The sequence below is a fragment of the Trachurus japonicus genome, chromosome 2 (genome assembly GCF_045865225.1).
Source record: "Trachurus japonicus isolate A0001 chromosome 2, Traja_1.0".
Classification (NCBI taxonomy): Eukaryota; Metazoa; Chordata; class Actinopteri; order Carangiformes; family Carangidae; genus Trachurus; species Trachurus japonicus.
In genome coordinates this window covers 7,042,437-7,060,732 of record NC_140908.1, presented here as the reverse complement: position 1 = coordinate 7,060,732, position 18,296 = coordinate 7,042,437, and the positions used below count along the sequence as shown (strand labels likewise).

The 18,296-nt window shown below is 43.3% G+C and overlaps 1 protein-coding gene across 4 annotated transcripts in view; it reads left to right on the top strand.

The window, feature by feature from the left end:
• LOC146990690 (rho GTPase-activating protein 6-like) overlaps nucleotides 1–15,588 on the top strand; it is a 64,101-nt gene extending 48,513 nt beyond the window's left edge. For 2 of the 4 annotated variants that reach the window (XM_085797272.1, XM_085797289.1), the window contains exons 3-14: nucleotides 2,829–2,900; nucleotides 5,675–5,823; nucleotides 5,945–6,073; nucleotides 6,162–6,357; nucleotides 6,476–6,531; nucleotides 8,116–8,266; nucleotides 8,359–8,507; nucleotides 10,548–10,727; nucleotides 11,846–11,937; nucleotides 12,024–12,271; nucleotides 12,407–12,490; nucleotides 12,924–15,588. In XM_085797272.1, coding sequence (XP_085653398.1) covers nucleotides 2,829–2,900; nucleotides 5,675–5,823; nucleotides 5,945–6,073; nucleotides 6,162–6,357; nucleotides 6,476–6,531; nucleotides 8,116–8,266; nucleotides 8,359–8,507; nucleotides 10,548–10,727; nucleotides 11,846–11,937; nucleotides 12,024–12,271; nucleotides 12,407–12,490; nucleotides 12,924–13,516 — 2,099 coding nt within the window. In that variant the 3' untranslated portion in view covers nucleotides 13,517–15,588. The remainder of the gene's footprint in view (nucleotides 1–2,828; nucleotides 2,901–5,674; nucleotides 5,824–5,944; nucleotides 6,074–6,161; nucleotides 6,358–6,475; nucleotides 6,532–8,115; nucleotides 8,267–8,358; nucleotides 8,508–10,547; nucleotides 10,728–11,845; nucleotides 11,938–12,023; nucleotides 12,272–12,406; nucleotides 12,491–12,923) is intronic. The other 2 variants (XM_085797280.1, XM_085797299.1) reach the window with 1 other exon arrangement.
• The last annotated feature ends 2,708 nt before the right edge of the window (nucleotides 15,589–18,296 follow it).

The window sequence follows — 18,296 nt, the reverse complement described above, 5'->3', positions numbered from 1 at the left end:
CTCAAGCGCTGCTCTCTATCACAAACACTTCTCATTCTTAACCCATGTTTTTTGCGGAAGCTTGTGCAGATACGTTCAAGTGTCCCATAAAGAAAAAGCCAACACTCGAGCCTCTGACCACATCCTCCTGTCATCCTTTAAGTGGATTTAAAGGAAGTCATGTATGGCCTATGTTTGGGAAAGTTGTGACAACACATGAATTTAGATGTAAACCGCGCTTCACATCAGGATCGGGGGCTTCCTGTTTGACCGCCCTCCCCCTCACCACGACACGCGACTCCCTTTCCCCTGCTGCTGAGGCTCAATGCAGTCACCACACTGAACACTCACTTAAAAAGTCCTAAATGTCACAAAAGCAGGCTGTATCTGTGTGCAACTGTGTTTTGGCCTTGTAAACCAAACTATAAAGTGAATTAGTGTTTGGAGAAAAATAGACAAATTAAGCCAGATTTAGCAGAAATGAGCAGTGTGCTCCAGAACTGCCAGAGTTGGTGGTTTGTTTCCCACTGGGCCCGCCCATACTAAAAAAGGCCTACGTGCATCACAGTTTAGCAACAGGATATATATCTATATATATGTACACACAAACCCACTCAGTTTAAGGCAAAGAAGTGGGCAGACCATAGTTAAGTCCACTACAGCACACAGATTGTGATACTGGAATATGTCAGACTGTATTTAAACATTATACAGGATGAAAGCTAATATCTGGAAAAAAAGACAATAAGAAATATGAGCGACAGGTTTTGCTACTGAACAAAGTGCTAATCTCAGAGATGATCTGCCTTTTGCAGCCTCTTCTCACAGGCTTCATCTATTTAGCTAAGAAGTCTGTTTCCCTGTGTTTATTTATTTAGAATATTTAGAGGCCAGTGAAATAAATCCAGATCCCTCCTGCCACACGGACTGTTTTTTGTTGTTGTTGTTGTTTTTTTGGATTGAAAACCACCTCGTGCTACTGCTGCATTTTCAGACCTCAGCGATCAGCAACAACTGACCCAAGTTGTAAGAAATCTCGATAACTTTCTGCATAAGTGCATGCTCACACAAATACACACATGTGAGTGCAGTGTATAGCAGTGCAGTGGCTGCCATAGCAGCAGTGTAGAGCAGCCAGTGGATTATCCAGGGCCTTGCATTCCAGCTGAAGGTTAAACCTCTCCCCACCATGATTTAATACGTACTTGTCTGTGTTGCTTATGAATTCCAGAACCCCTGACGGCCGCCATGTGCTAACGAGGGAAATATTTCAACGTGTGTGCAAGAGTGTGTGTGCGAGTGCTATTTCAGCACTGCTAATGTGGGCTTTTTATCCTCACGGTTCTTCATATTTATCCAAGTACCAGGGTTCAAGTTTCTAGTGTTTTCTTCAAGAATGGGAAGTAGATTAAAGAAAGAGAGACCGTGAGGAATTGGATGGGACGGGACGCGAGGGGACGAGGGTACGATGAGACAGAAAAGCAGTAAAAGTTCATCAGGTGGTTTCACAACTGGTTGGAACTTGGAAGTTGAACTGGGGAGGTTTGGAGGTTCTGGGGATTTCCGTACAGCTTTGGAAGTCATCTGTCAAAAATCCAAACCATTTCCTATCTCTGCTTCTCCCTCTCTCTCTCTCTCTCTCTCTCCCACCCTCTCTCCCTCCCTCCCTGCCCTCACTCTCCATCACAACATCTGCTTTCTCTCTCCTTCTATCTCACACCCCCTCCTCACTGTTTCCTCACCTATTTCTCTCTCATCCACACCATGATTTCACTTCTAGTCCTCTCTTCAAGCTGCAGCTCACAGGCTCAAAGCTCAGCTCATGCATGTTTCTCATGTATCACCACAGTGGCAGTAAATGGATTATCAAAGAACAGCAACTTGTTCAGATTTATCAAACATGGTCAGACACTCGGGGAAACTGAACCTATTTCCTCACGTAAGAGGCTGACGCCATCGAGCGTGTTGTGGTTCCTGAGCTTCACAAATCACTCATTCGATACAGATGAAGGGAACATCTGGGGTTCAAACTGAGGTTGCTAAGACAAAGACTCTCTGGGCAAGTCCAAACTGATCTGATGTGTCAAAGAGTTGTGGATCCCAGAAAGCAAACAGCAGAGTGACTGAACGATAGCATTAAAAGTTGCTGATGCTTCCATGAACTGACATCCTGGCCTGAGACGAGGATTCCAAGGCTTTAAAGTTGCGTGTGCCACAATTTCCAGAGTTTCCTGATCATTAATCAGCAAATTCGGGACTCATTCATCATGTTGACAGCTGACAAAGTGGCTTCCCCCTTCCAGAAAGCTCCGGTCCAAAACCTGGATGTAAAGCTCTCACTAAGGCACATATAAACATATTTTTCAGAGCAGCTCATATCTTTGTTTGCAGTGGCAGTTTGCTCTTGAGGTTTTGGCAAACGTAGCACATCAGATATGTCTGTTTGAAGTATGCAAAGTGCACTAATAACCCTCAGAACAAAGATCAGTCTCAGCATTGTGGTATACAATTACTTTCATACTTGCTGCATTATAGGCTATATATATTTCAAGGGAAACCTTGCTAAAAAAGTCTATGGATGCCTGTTTATGGCATAGCATGGCATTTCCCAGCATCCAAAGTGAGGATTTCACTGTAAAAATATGTTTAGATCGTTTTTTTTCTGTTGACTACCCTGGACAAACCTGTCTGATGTTTCAGTTTAATGGATTTAGGTCCATAGACAACTTTCCACCCGTGGCTAATTTATGTCTGCATTCCTGACATAAGCTTATTAGATATAATAAGCGAGATAAGATACAGCTGTTATGGGGACTGTGCAGATGATTTATTTTCTTGTTTTCTTTCAGATGGACAGAAGAGGAAAAAGTCACTGAGGAGGAAGTTGGACTCTCTTGCAAAAGAGAAAAGTAAAGACAAAGGTACGCCACTATCTTTGACATGTTCACACTCCGTCTCCTCTGTTTCACTCTCTCTTTGTCCCGACTCTAACTGGTCCTGCCAGCGAGACAGAGGAGCAGTCTGTGGCCTCCACCCTGCAGGCAGGTGAACAGCAGGGTTATAAAAACACAGTTTTTGTTTACTGGGCTTCGACAGTTTATATTTAGCTTAAGTGGAGGGACTCCTTGTAAGGGGACTGGGCGCTGAGAAGCAGCCACTCTGCTGCACTAAGGAAAGCATATTTGGCAGAAAGTGAAAAGGATTTTCATCAAAGAAGTGCAGATGGAGAAAAGGGCACAAGATAAAATAAAATAGGCTCCTGTTGTGAGATTTCTGAGAGTGTGGGAACAGATCCAAAGTTTCATTTATACACACAAACAAACGCACATACACATGTTTCTAATAGGCTGCTTAAACCATTTTTACACAGCTTAACCTGAATCCTCTGACCAACAACTACAATAACTAATAGAATACATAAAATATCATAGAAACTGTTATATGAGATGATTTTGTAGGATTAGTCTTTGGAGAGCTGCCACTTGATCCTGTAGACCTTAATAATTGAGCTAATCTAAAATAACCTGAGGTTCAAGGTTCAACTCATTATCCATACAGTAAAACCACAGCAATCAATGTGCTGCCATCTTAATCAGCAGCATGAAAATTAATCCACAGAAACACAGCGCAACATCACATCATCCTGTCTGTGCCATGTTGAAAAAACATCCAAATTATCAGCACATCATAGATGACAGGACTTTAGCAGTATTGTTTATTCATACCATTCAAACCAGAGTTATGTGAGTCTGTAATTCATTGCTCAAACAAGTGGAGGAAACAGCTGCCAGGCCATTGGGTTTTATGTTAGAGTGGTGATGCCATGCCACAGCTGTGTGGTCTGAAAATATGGTGCATGCTTTGGCCAATCAACCTAGCATTCTTGGCGACAGCAATGACAATACTTTGGCAGGTTGCCAATGACCTCCAGTTGAGACTTCAATCTGAAGACATGAATACAATGAGTTATATACTGTATGTTATCTAAGTTTACATATGAACACAAAGTGAGCGGAGGTACACCACACACCTGGCTGCACCCCTCCAGAGCCCAACTATCTCACATGTACCTGTGGTCTAACCCTCCAGATGGATTCCAAGTTTAATTTTCCCCACAGTACCCTGAACACCAGCCCTGCATTTCACTCTAAAGAGAGAGGGAGAAAAGGAAAATACTGTCTCCTCTCATGCAGCCACAGTAATGTGTCCTGCATGTGCTAGGACCAGACCTCGGTCAAACCAGATTTGAAAATAAGGTTGAATAGCTGTTTTAAGGATGCATTTTTACCTCAGATAGCTTCACAACAGACCCAATCTTCACTAATTAGTCTTTTAAAAACTCTTTTGGCATTGTCAGTGTGTTAAACTGGTAAACTGCACCCATCTGTGCACATTAAAGCCAAAGTTTCATGTTATTTATGACTTTCCTGAGGTTCTGAGAAACACACCCAGCTAATACAAACACACTACACCGACATGAATAAGTAATAGCGAGGAAAGAAGAGTGCTGAAAACCCAGACCTAGTTGTTCCTGAGATGCTGCGGGCCTGGAAAATGTAGATTTATGAAAATCTGACATGTCTTGATGAATGAGGTCTGGCTGCAGACACGCTGTGAAGTGCTGTGCATTACGTTGGCAGAGACCTGCACGTTATGCGATCCAGATTGTGTTTGTGTGCATGTGTGTGTCTGTGCCGGTTACATAAGCTCTGTTAAGTCTGTGAGGCTGCAGAGCAAATTCGTTGTGTCACTGCGTTAGTGGTCATGTTGTTCATGAACCACAGCCTTCCACTTGTGGTTGTGGAATGCATTTTGCTTTCTCCCTCTGTTTTCCTTTGCTTCTTTTCTACTCCCTCTCTCTCTACACACACACACTGAACAGCTGGACTGGTTTTTCCCAGCTGTTGGCTCAGGCTTTGGGATTCAGTATAATGGAATATATAGCCTGTGATGGCCCTTGCATGACATCATTTCTCTCTGCAGTGAGCCCTGTGCATATCTTCAAGTGCTTGCATTTCAGCAGTTCAACACAAATTGGCAACAGACACAAGTCCCAAGTTAATTGCTATGGTTAAGCTTCACTTTATCATTGTATAAACGCTACGTCTCTTACAACTTTACGCCAAAACAAACTCCGCTCTGCCTCTCGTCATACTTTAAAATTAGGGAAAATGGAACAAAGGCCTAAGCTGGATATCATGCTATTCTAGCTGTAATTAACATGTGTCAGTGCTGAGCAGCTTCTAAAAATGACCCACAGAGACAGCACGGCACTGTTTGTGGGTAATCAAAGTTGTGTCATTTGGGTTAAAAGTGGTCTGTTTATTGTGGACCGATTTCTTTTTCCAGCTTTCTCCCTGTGATGTCTTATTTTGGAAAACAGCTGGAGTACTGTAGGAGCGCTATAAGAGTTTTAACTGACTTCGTAAACATGTGTTGATGCTTTAATCGCATGTAAAAGTAAAGCTCCAACAGAAGTAATAAAGACTTTACGAAATGTCTTTGAAGCTCTTGTTTACAGCTATATTTGGAAGTTTCTAACAGCTTTATTTGTTTTTATTTCTCTTCTTCCTGCAGCCACCTGTGTGCTTTTGTTCAGGAATAATGCCATTCAACTGTTTCATCTCCTCTTTCTCTCTATTCTCTCATCTCTTTCTCTCTTTCTCCTGCCTCCTCTGTCTTTCTGTCCCTGCAGAATGCATGCCCCAGGCCTTCAGTATACCGCTCTCCCAGGTCATAGCTAATGACAGGGCACACAGGCAGCGTCAGGACAGCTATCGTCAGGACCCCCCGCAGCGTGAGGAGCACAAGGACTCCTCTGACCTCGTCTCATCCATTTTACAGGTCTGTAGATTCAGCTTCAAGCTTCAAGTTTATCCTTTTCCTCTTCCCTGTCTTTGGCAAATTATCCCATTTGTTCCATATGAGAAAAACAAATGTAACTCCTGGATCATGCGTCCTGCAGTTTGCCACCAAGCGACCGTCCAATAAGGAGTTATCCAGCAGTAACTCCTCACTGAGCTCGACATCAGAGACAGCCAACGAGTCCACATCGCCCAACACCCCTGAAGCTGCACCACGAACCCGCAGGAGGGTGAGAGGAGATCATAAAACTGATTACAGTCTGAACCACAAGAATCTGTTTTTTTGTGTTTGATTTAAAAGCACAAATCTTCCTTCAGGGTGGCATGTCGGTGGACTCCATCACTGACCTGGATGACAACCAGTCACGTCTGCTGGAGGCCCTGCAGCTCTCCCTGCCTTCAGAAACTCCCAGTAAGAAGGAGAAGCACCGGGACAAAAGGCTGAGCCTCAATCCCATCTACCGTCAGGTGCCCCGGGTGGTCGACAGCTGCTGTCAGCACATTGAAAAATACGGTGAGTAGGTGCTGCTGAAGCCATTATACAGACAGTATGAATACCCAGGCCTCTATCTGTCACTACAACAACAACAGGTGCTAGACACTTATTTTTTTTCCTTTTCCTTTTCACCCAGGTTTGCAGACTGTGGGGATCTTTAGAGTGGGCAGCTCCAAGAAAAGAGTCCGACAGGTGAGTCTTCTATTCACTGAGCCCCATTCAGTGAGCGTTAGGTTTTTATGTATCCCTTGTACCCACAGAAAAGCCACATAGCACCGTTCAGCCTCCTAACAGAAACCCAAAGGACAGTTTTTGCTCTTCACACATTTTCCAACAACAAACAAAACCTCCTCTCTAAGAACAAATTGTGTGATAATCAACACATTGCACTGAAATGTGCCGTTCATGCTCCTGAAGCTTCATCTGTTGCATCTTTCCCATGTAAACAGGTCTAAAACCACCAGCCTGATACAGAACACAGAGCTAACCAACACAGCTGACTGTGTGTTAGTCAAGCAAATATATTCTTACCTGCTCAATACACAATATCATAATAAGTTATGTTAAGTACTCCTACACCTCCTGACCTGTAACTATGGCTCCAGTGGAATAAAAGAAGATAAACACACTGGTCAGGGTTAAGCTTTGGGTGTCAATCAGTGTGGGCAGTGTCCACTTTTACATAATCTTTTCTCTGGCATGTTTTCATAACACTGACTTCCACTTGGAGCTCTTACAGTTTATTAGATATCCATTCACCTGCAGGCACAAGCACAATGGTTTTACCTTCAAGGCTATGTCCATACTTTCTTATAATACAATACATAATATATATTGAAAGCATTAAGGAGCTTAAATCAGTTTCCTTGAGAATCTGGCTCCTCTTTAAAAGCTCATAAAGCATAAATAAGATTGCTTTATCTTTTCTGATAATTGCTAATGAATATTACCAGGAGAGAGAAGTGGTTTATGTGTACGAGTTCAGTTTATACATGCTGCTGGAGAAAGTCTTGTCAGAACTTCCTGTGTTGTTTTCCCCCACATGTCTTCACTTTTTACATTTTAAAGTTCAACCCAACAGCTGCAGCGGAAGGAGTATCCATGATAAGCTATTCTGGTTATAAAAACAGTGTGTTCTCCTTCACCCACATGCTCTTGTTGTGGTTTCCCATTCATATGTGTCTTTGCTCTTGTGTAATTAAGAGTATATGTGTAAATAACATATTGAAAGTCAACTTCTCTTTTCCATGTTTTTACTGTTGGATGGACCCGACTACCTCTGCATGTGTTTATAACACCTCTTCTTTATTATAAACTTGTTAACTGAAACAGTTTGGATTCACACATCTGTATATTACATGAGACAAATGTAATGCATTCTCTGCTGCTCTGTGTTGATACAATCCAGTGTCAACATTTATGCATTTGACACCATTGTCAGCTTATTGTGACTAATAACAGTTTATTAGCTTCAGTAACGGCGGTATACGCTGCACCCAGATGACCCATGTGTATCCCTCATCGTGGTCGACAATAGACTCTCTATTATTCTGGAAGGCAGCCAAAGGTCAGAGGAGATTAGGATCCTTACTGGTAGAACTAGTTTGAACTGAGAGTCTACCAGGTCTCTTGGAGGACCAACAGGAAGCGAGCGTGTGTGGGTGTGTGCGCTACCTAGAATATAATGTCCATTGTTATGTGCAGAGGATGTTTCTGAATCCCCCTTCTTCCTCTCTTTCTCCTCTGCCCTCTCTTTTCTTTTTGTCCCTCCTTCAGCTGCGTGAAGAGTTCGACCGTGGCGTCGACGTCCAGCTGGATGAGGAGCACAGTGTTCATGACGTGGCGGCTCTGCTCAAGGAGTTCCTGAGGGACATGCCCGACCCTCTCCTAACCAAGGAGCTCTACACAGCCTTTATCAACACCACATGTGAGCTTCACCCTCCTTGCTCCTCCTCTTCTTTTTTCCCTGCATTTTTCTCCCTTTCTTTCTCACACAGTCCATCCTATTCTGTGTCGCAGTGTTGGACCCAGATGAGCAGCAGAATGTCGCCCAGCTGCTGGTATACCTGCTCCCAGCATGCAACAGTGACACGCTCCATCGCCTTCTGGAGTTTCTGTCTACTGTGACTGATCATGCACACGACCGGCAGGACAAAGAAGGGCAGGAGGTGAGCGCTTCATCAAATCCAGACATTAAGTAGCAGAAAATAAAAACAGAGAAAGTCCAAAACATCCAGCCCTTCAGTCGTGTGCAACATGTGCTCATGGGCAACCTTTTCTTTCCACCTCATTGGGAGGAAATTGCCACAGAAGAGATAGGAATCAGTCTCTGTGGTTAGTATGTGCACATATTTTTCTCTTTGCCTGAAACAGCACCAGCGTTGATGGAAGATTGCTAAACAGCCTTGCTTTGATTATCACACCCATCTTGATGTCAGCAGCTGCATTTACTCCACACTGCACTCTGGTAGCGTTGGGGTGACACTTGTTGTTTCTACTGCTACTGGTTGTAAAATGCATAGGGGGAAAATCATCTCAACCTCAATTTGGGAAAGTCCAGTCAAAGTAAATGTTTCTCTACCGTCCTCGAGTAACAGGAGAAGCTTGCATGACGGGGATTTCACTTCAGAATATTCTCAAGTGCTGATCAGAATGATTTCAATCTCAAACAAAATTTGAAAGTATATAATCACAATTAATCTGTGGTTCAAGACTGAGATATAATACGGTGGACGTTACAAAGGATTCCCCAAGACTGTGGTCTCCATGAAGAGGGTCAGGACTTCCCCTGTGCAAGATACACCACATGGATAAAACATCCACATTCTTTTGGTCAAGAATGTTTTTTGCAGCACAATGAATGCAAAAAGTGAGTTTCATAAAAGAAAAAAAAGCTTTTCTGGGTTGAGTCCTGATCTCAACCGCATCCAACACCTTTTGGATGAACTAGAGCGTTGACTGCGAGCCAGGTCGTTTTGCTCCAGAATGAGTGTTCGACCTCACTGATGTTCTCCTGGCTGAATGGGAGCAAATACCTGCAGCCAGGCTCCCAGTTTGAATAAAAAGCCTTCCTAGAAGTGTGGACGTACTTATAACAGCACAGCGATGCTCATGGATTTTGGAGCCATGTCTTCAACAAATCACATGAGGCCGTAAAAAATTGTGTCGACACACTGTCTACCAGTGTCTACATATTTTCAGCAATGTAGTGTAAATCTGAGGGACAGCAACAGAGTGGAAAAAATGTGTGCTCTGTTGTCTGCTGAAGAAATCAAAATGTCTGAATGAATGGTGAAACCAGCACGGCATGAAGTAGAAACTGTGGATTTTGATCCTGTCATAGCTGCAGGGAGGGGAGTTGTGATTGGGATACAGGAAGTGACATCATGGTCTGTAATCAAGACATGTCCATGGTTTTCCTCTCTCTCACTCTCACGGGCCCTTTAGTCTTCATCAATTCCCAAACTGTGGACATGTGTGCATGTGTTCTGGAGGAAAACTGTGTGTGTGTGGGTATGAACCTCACCACTATGTGCAAGGGAGTGTGCGCATACTGTACGTGTGAAAGAGGGGTGTGTGTGTGCAGATGGACATTTGTTCATCTCTATGTGTATACATGAGAAGGGGGGCTCAAACACTGATGTGTGTGTGTTTCTGCTCCAGTTTCTGTATCTGAGATTGTGACAGGAAGTCAGAGCGTTTCACACTGAGCCTGGAACTACACATCAATACTTTTGGCCGCTTGTGGCTGCTGTCTCTCCTTAGGGACTGGGAGTGGGGAGGGAGGAAGGTCGGAAAGAAGAGCAGAAATACATTTATCACCAAAAAGAGCTTTGAATGGCTTTTAACTTTAGATGCTAAATATGTCACAGGATGCTCATCACTACCCAACCCTAGTGGAAACAGACCCTAGTGGAAACCTCTGTTAATCTTAACATGTTAACACAGCACATGCACACTGCACACACATCTAGCACCATCATCTGGTCAGCATTGCTCTGTTCTCACCAATCTTATTTCACTATTTTTCCAGAGTAAAATGAGTTATGAATTACAACAGCACACATCATGATGATGTAATCCTTACATGCCATTGCAAATCTATTTGCATTCTTTAATTTCTCAAGCTCCCTCACCCGTGGAGGACTCAGTTGAGCAACTGATCTATAGCATTAACATGGTGTGCATGTTTGTCTCTTCAACTGCAGGTCACAGGCAACAAGATGACATCTTTAAACCTGGCCACCATATTTGGGCCGAACCTGCTCCACAAGCAGAAGAGCTCAGACAAAGAGTTCAGCGTCCAGAGCTCGGCCAGGGCCGAGGAGAGCACGGCTGTCATCGCAGTGCTGCAGAGGCTGATTGCCAGCTACCAAACCCTCTTCATGGTCAGTCACTGAGCTTGCATGGTTCTAACTTTCACCTCACCTCACCTCACCTCACTTCCTCGTTTGATTCTTTTACCCCTCAAGGAAACACACACACACTCGCTGTCTCACATTCACTTGCTCACTTGCTCTCTCACATTCCTGTGTCGACTTAAAGTAAGACAATCCCTCCTGGCTTAACACACAATAGCTGTGTCTTGGTTAATAAAAACAGAGTTCTGCCTGCTTTAGTGAAGAGAGAGAAAGAAGAGACAAAAACAAACAAAAGAAAGAAAGGAGAAAGAAAACAAAGTGAGTGAAAGATAACAGATGGATGAGGAGGCTTTTTGAAAACCTTGCCTGAAATCTTGGTAGTATAGGAAGTAAAGAGAGTACAATCTTGTCATTTAGCTGACAGTTACATCAAAAACCTTTCATCCAGATACTTGAACCTTTTCTTTCCAAAATAAAAGCGGAAAATTCATGCTTGAAATCCTGAGTGTGGTGTCAGAAGAGGTCACACATTACTGCCTCATCACTTGCTTTTTGTTCCTCTCTGTTCCACAGACTCTCAAAAACAGTGCAGACAGGCACTTCAGGTCATTTCAGGTCCAAAATCTTAAACCGTAATGTTTTGTAATCTGCCACCTCGGTTCCCCTCAGGCTTACATTCCTGCTGTAAGCCAATGAAGAGCTATTAAGCGTGTATAGTGAATTGGGACTGAGCTGCTCAGTGTCGGTGAGTAAAAACAGATTTGTAGGCGGCTCAGGTTCTCTATATGACACCTGAAAGTTGTTTCATAACCTGCTTACGTCTGAGGTTGTTAAAGATCTGGCAACTTTTACTTTCAAAGCACTCATTCTAGAGCAGCTTGGACAGCGTTCTTCATTATAATCCACATGTTTGATAAGCATAAAATTCAGCTAATTACCTGATGATCAGATGGACACGACAGGAAGGTTAAGAGAGATTCAGACACGGTCATTTGTTCCTGTTGCCCTGACATGTTGACCCTTGAACAAGCAGGAAACTTCTCATTGCATTTCAGAGGAGAAAGAGAGATCCTGGTATAAAGTCATGATGAATGATGAAGAAACACAGACTGGGATCCATTAAGTTATTGTTGTTGTTGTTGTAGGTGCCTGCTGATCTGCAGAATGAAGTACTGATGAGTCTGTTGGAGACTGATCCAGATGTAGTGGACTATCTTCTGAGGAGAAAAGCTTCGCAGTGAGTTACGATACAAGCATCCATGTGGAGCATGTGGGCTTGCATCTTCCTTTTTCCTCTTCATCCACACTTGTTTTGGCCCCCAGGAGTCCTGACCTGTTGCCATCGGAGGAGCCCTTCACTCTGAGCGAGCGGCGCTCCTCCAGCGACTCCAACAAGGTGTCCAGTGGCGAGGTGTCCCCTTATGACAACAACTCCCCAGTGCTGAGTGAGCGAAGAGGAGAACCAGGGAGTCCAGGGGAGCAGCTCTTCCGTGTCCCAGAGCAGTACACTCTGGTGGGGCAGGCTGGTTGGAGTAGAGAGCATGGAGCAGCGGACACTTGGGGGTCCAAAGGTGACTTATTTTACAGTTGCTGCCCCCTCAGCAGTGATGTCTTTAGTAGTTCTGGGTCGTTTCGTATGTTCTCCATGTGCTTATGTTTCCTGTGTGACTGAATATAAAGAGGAATTTGACCTCTTTTTCCTTCAGACACTATATCAGAGGAGCATGCTAACATATGGGGGACGTGGCACAGCACTCTGAAACCAGCACTCAAGGACCAACCATACACAGGTAAACAATTGCCCCGTGGGTCCTTGCAGTTAATGAGCCAGAGCACTACAGTATGTGCCTGACACATGGTGCTGGTTATTAACCATCAGACAGGAAGAAAATGAAACACCAAGGCCTTTGAAATCACAGTTTCTGTTGTGATTTGCATTTCTGCTCATTACAGACCAGAGTCCTGCTGGTTTTATTCATTAGTAGTCACTTAACATTAGCTGCTGAGTTACACCTGTGCCGCCTCCCTCACTGTGAGACAGAAAACCATTCCTGCTGGAAAACCCACAGCTAAGACCTCTTGTTGTTGTATGAGACTGACCTCAAGTGTTGGAGCATCTCCCTGTGCATTCTTATGCAAAGCACTTTCTCGTGTTGTGCGTGTCTCTTGTTATTCATTAAACTCTAATTAATGCCGCTGATCAAGTTGATGTTCTGTTTCAAGGTTCCCATGGCAACATGTCAGAGGGAAGCTCCCGCAGCTCACAGGAAGGTCTCGACGGGCTCCACGGCGATGGCAGGCATCAGGCAACGCAACAACGGACTCAGACAGCGCCGGGCGTCACCGAGTGCAGACCCCACCCCCCGGTCAGCAGAGTGTGCACCAGCCCGCACCTAGGGACGGGACGACCGCGGCTGCAGCTGAACATCAACCCCTCCGTGACGTCACACCACAACAGCACACACAGCCTCCAGCGAGCAGGTGGACACAGGATTAACCCCACCTCCAGACCTCAAGGCGGGGTGAACACTGCTGACGGCGGCCCTGCTACGCTTAATGACAGCCGCTTTCCACCCCCTTACAACGCCCACCACCGACTGGCCAGTTCTCAAAGTTCGCCCCAGCTTGCGGGGGCCGTGCGCCCCCCTCTGCAGCATGGGAGGCCCAGTGCCACACAGAGTAACCCAGCCTCCACAACAGAGGCCCAAATGGTGCCACAGAGCCCCGAGTGGCAGGACTGGCAGAGAGACCGGTGGCAGATCTGGCAACTGCTGTCCTCGGACAATGCTGACACACTGCCTGAAACGCTGGTGTGATGTCAGACGTTTGAACTCTAGCCAACCGTGGCCCAATCAAGCTCCTCCTATTGACAATCACCCCTCATCCTTACCCTCTTTTTTTCTCTCGCCCTGCCTTTCGTCCATTCATCCATGGATTTCATCCTTTCCATGAACCTTCTATGCTTCTCCTGCGTCTTAGCACCGTGCCCTTGTTGTTTACCTGTGCAGCTGCTGCCTTATACAGACTTCTACATCCAAGAGCCACTAGTATTTCTTATTTTGTATGGATGTATCAAAAGTTGCTTCTGTTGCGAGCCCATATGTTTTATCCATAATAACTAATGATTTGGGAGCATTAAAAAAACAATGCCCACCAGAAATACCTCAAAAAACACATTTTCTATTCAGAGTTGAGTCTTTATATCTCAATTGTGAACAATAGGAAATCACCATTTCTTTAGGTTGTTATTTTTTTATTTCATTTTTTTAATTTTATATTTCGACCATGAGACACTAAGATGTACGCATTATGAATTGCTGCTAAATGTAGACTTGTTATGTGTGTACTCTTAATGTAATTCAGCCACATCTGTCTAAAAAGATCAAAGAAATTTGTCAGATTTTGTTTGATTGTATATATACAACCTGTTGACAAACATACTTATACAATATATATATGTAAATTGACATGTAAAATATATAAATTGCCAATCTACCTAAAAGTAAGTCAGCCCTTAACAGGCAGTCTAAATGTTGGTGTTTGTCAGACTGCTGTTCTGTCGTTAATATTGAATGTAAAATGCTTCACTTATGGCAAGATGCTTAGAGCTAATTATAAAGCGCTTGGCTGGAGGTCCGCTTCTATGTGCTCCTGCCTGCTGCACTGCAGGATCAATGTGCCAAAGTCTGTTTTTTTTTGGTTTTTGTTTTTTCAGGATATTTATCGTGCAGTTTTGGTCATTTCACCCAGTTGTTCATTTCTAAGGAGACTCAAGACATTGTGGCATTGTCGCGAATTTCAGCGTAGCAGTGTGGGAGAAAGGAGGCATGTTTTTTTACACACACACGCAAAGATTTTATCATGGGGTTAGTGTGGGGATCGTTTTTCCAGTATATTTATGTGAATGACATGACTGATTCAATTTTATTATACTGTACCTCTCATACTAGACTGAATATCCCAACCGGGTTTAGACTCATTACCCGTCTTAAAGGATTGATGAATCATAAAAATTTATGAAAAAAAAAAAAAGTTACAGCAGTGGTCCAACTGAGGTGCTAAAAAAAATTCTCATTGTGCAAAACCAGGAAGAAATAAATATATATTTTCCCTGAATACACCCACAACCAACCTGTCCAAATCCTCTCACATGTCTCAGTTTGGTGGGTATTTGCTGGCAAATATTTCACATTTTCTTAAGTTATGGTGTAATATTTGCTCATTTGAAGCTACTTCATTGTTAAATCTGGAAACACACTGTATTTAATTTGCCATCTTTTCTCGTCCTGTATTTGCTTGGCCCTTGAAAGTTAAGCTCAGTGGACAATAGAAGAGTCTCAATGCAAGTATAGCACGTGGACCATTGGTAGAGTAATGGCGCCATCTATCGTCAGATCATGTGCATTGTTTGGCATGCTGCTGCTTCCCACAGTTCAGTGTCTCTAGCATCCAGCTGCACTCAATTTAGAATCAAAGCTTGTGATTATAAGCACCTTTTGTGAAAATGTAAAAAATCAGTGTGAGGTATTAAACGTGCCATAGGTCTCCATGCATTACTCAACATTCATATTGTGAATTTTTTTTGTATGACTTTTTTTCTGTTGAGTGTTGTAATATATAAATTCAATATAACAATTTTTATTCAAGACAAAGAAGAAAAGAGAAAAAAGGAGCAAATAACCCTAATGGTCCTAGTTATGTCTCCCCAAACCAGGATCCTGTTTGTCTGACCGACGTCAACCAAGAGAAACTTAGTGATATGGTGTTTTTTTGTCGTTGATATTTTGGTGGGGTTTACTGGGTCCAAGTTGTAAATGAATATCTGGTAATTGCTTTTGTACTGCGTGTCATCAATATACTACTATGGAATTAAATATGATAAAGTCTACACATGTGGTTGGAGTCAAGTGCTTTATGGTGACAGCAGTGTTTCACAGCATAAGAATGTCAAAGAAAACAAATGTCATGTTTGATAAAACTATAACTCACAGCCATTTTCCCACTCGCACACATGATCTCAGGAGCGCCAACGCCCTTTTGTCCCAAGTGCTTAGCTTGGCTGGGCTGCAGCTCCAGGAAGAGCCCTGCTTACTCCAAACTTTAGTGTAAAAACACATTATGTAAACACACAAGACCACAGAACACTATTGCTTTTAAGGCCATAGGTCACATGTTAGGTACTTTTTTTTTAAATCTCCAAAGAGACCCAAATTACCACAAATCCTGGGTGTGTCTGCCTGCAGTGCAACGCTCCTGCAAACTAGCTTTTTGGGAGAGCTGAGACATTTTTTGCAAGTGGGTGGCTCACCAGTATTGTTTGTGTGGTGTGTGGTTACTGCAATGTAATTTTTCCCCTTTAGTGTTCCACCCTAGGATTCATACAGCCTTCTCCCTTTACCTCCGACTCACACACCAACTAATCAGGTTTTGCTTCTATAAAGGATAAATTGAACATTACTTTTCATGGTCTCTCTCATTGTGCAGTGAGGAACCATTCTTCACTTTGAAAAATTAAAAGCTTTTTGCAGGCAAATTCCATTTTCCATTTCACACTGAGGAGAAACACAAACCTGTATATTTCAAGGAACTATTCAAAGGGCTGACAATGTGAGCTACTCTTGAGGACACAGAGTCTCTGTCTGTGTCTTGCCTCCATTATTTTGGCAATACTTGGCTTCAAGGTGAGAACAAAGCAACACACAGGGACTGCTGAAAGTTTTCGAGGTAGGAGACAGAGGGTTAAGAATCAGAAACGACGGCTCCTTAACCAGTCTGCAGAAAAGGGACTAAAGTGACGTGAGCCACAAAGATGTCTTCCTCACACCCTTTAACCCTGACGGCAGTGATTCTAGCTTTAGATGCGAGGACAAGGAAAAAAGAAGCAACTGTGAGCCACTTGACTGTAAATGTCAAAGTGAGCCATGAGCAGGCAATTTCAAAAACTTGACGGAGCGAGATATGGTAGTTGGGCTATTGTGCATAAAGCCCCTTATTACACCTGGAAAAAAAATACATTGCTGTGAGTGCAGTGGTGCAACGAATAGAGGCAGTGATCTAGTGAGCAGTGGAAAAATGTCAGATGGTCAGATGAGTCATCTCTCGAAAAGGCAGAAAAGTATATGCAGGGCTCTAGCCAACGTGAGTCAATGAGTCTGGGAGGTTATTTCCCATGGAGAAGATGTCTAAATGTTCTGTTAACCCCTGGAGTGGCGAGGAGCATGCTAATGAGTTATTCCGGTATGGAAACACTATTCACTGGATCACTGAATTATCTGAAATATGAGGATCTGACACAAATGAGTCAGCCGATCTGAAATCAGCTCGGCATCCACAGGAAATTACCTACACGTGCCTGAGGTAGCATTTTCCATGACTGTCACAAAAACACTGCACAACAAAGCTTATTATGGACAAATGATGTCAGTCCTACAGGGGAAGAGAGAAAACAACAATCCAAGGCCTCCTGTAATTGTTTGGGTGGTCCATGATTGCCCAATATGCTATTAACTCAATTGATGTTTGTGCTTTCTTGTTTGTGGGAACCTTAATGGAGTATATTTCCATCCCTTGAGCAGCCGTTCTTAATTTAATTTGTCTGTGATGCTGGAAAAAAATTATCTAGAATATTAACAGAACAAAAATGTGGGTGTTGTCTGTGATGTTATGTCAGGTCTACGCCTCTAGAGGTCAGTGAAGAGCCTTGAATACATTTTTGAGGCACTTACACAAGATTGAGACACTGCATCTCTCCAAGCCAAAGGAACAAATTCTTCTCTTTCTGCACTGTATATCTCCCAAACTGCAACTGATGATGATGAACAAAATTAGTTTTTGAAGGCAGCATCTGCAGATAGGTCGACCTTAGAAGGAAGGAAGTCTAAAAAATAAAAGGAATAACTGAGACTAATTGTTTAATTGTTTTGCGATGGAGAGCAAGCGCAAAAGGAAATGGGGAAAAAAGAGATTAAAAAGATTTCCTAGATTTTGGTTTCAGTTCTCCTCAGCCCTGCCTGATGGCATATTAAATCACCTACAGACCTCCAGAGAAATGAAATTAACTGCTAGCAGCCTATTAGACATATTGAAAAAAGGTAATGCATGAACATTTGGGTGTGTGAGGGGACAGAGAGGAGACAGCGTAACTGACTGACAATGGGAGGGAAGTAATAATTGAAACAGACACAATCTGCAGCTCGGACTCTTCATAATGGACTTGGGGGGATAATGAGCATAAAGTCAATTGCATCTTTCTCTTGCTAGAAGTTAATTGAGAGTTCTTAACAACTCCAGAAACTTTGGAAAGTTAAAATCTATTCTCTCTCTCACACAATCAGATGAACAGATCATTTGAATCAGTGAGAACGACCTGAGGAGTTTTTTTTTCTTATTGGTGGCATCTTCAGCCTGCTTTTATCAGCTGCCTCCCTCTCCATGGAACTTTCCTACTATTCATCCAAGGAGATGCAGTCTCCTTGATGCACACTACCCCAGCATCCGTCCCAATTAAAGCTTTTGCCATGCACTGTGTGCCGGTGATGTTTGAAATGACTATGTCATGTTCTGCTCAAGGAAGTCCTGATTAATTGTGATCAGTGA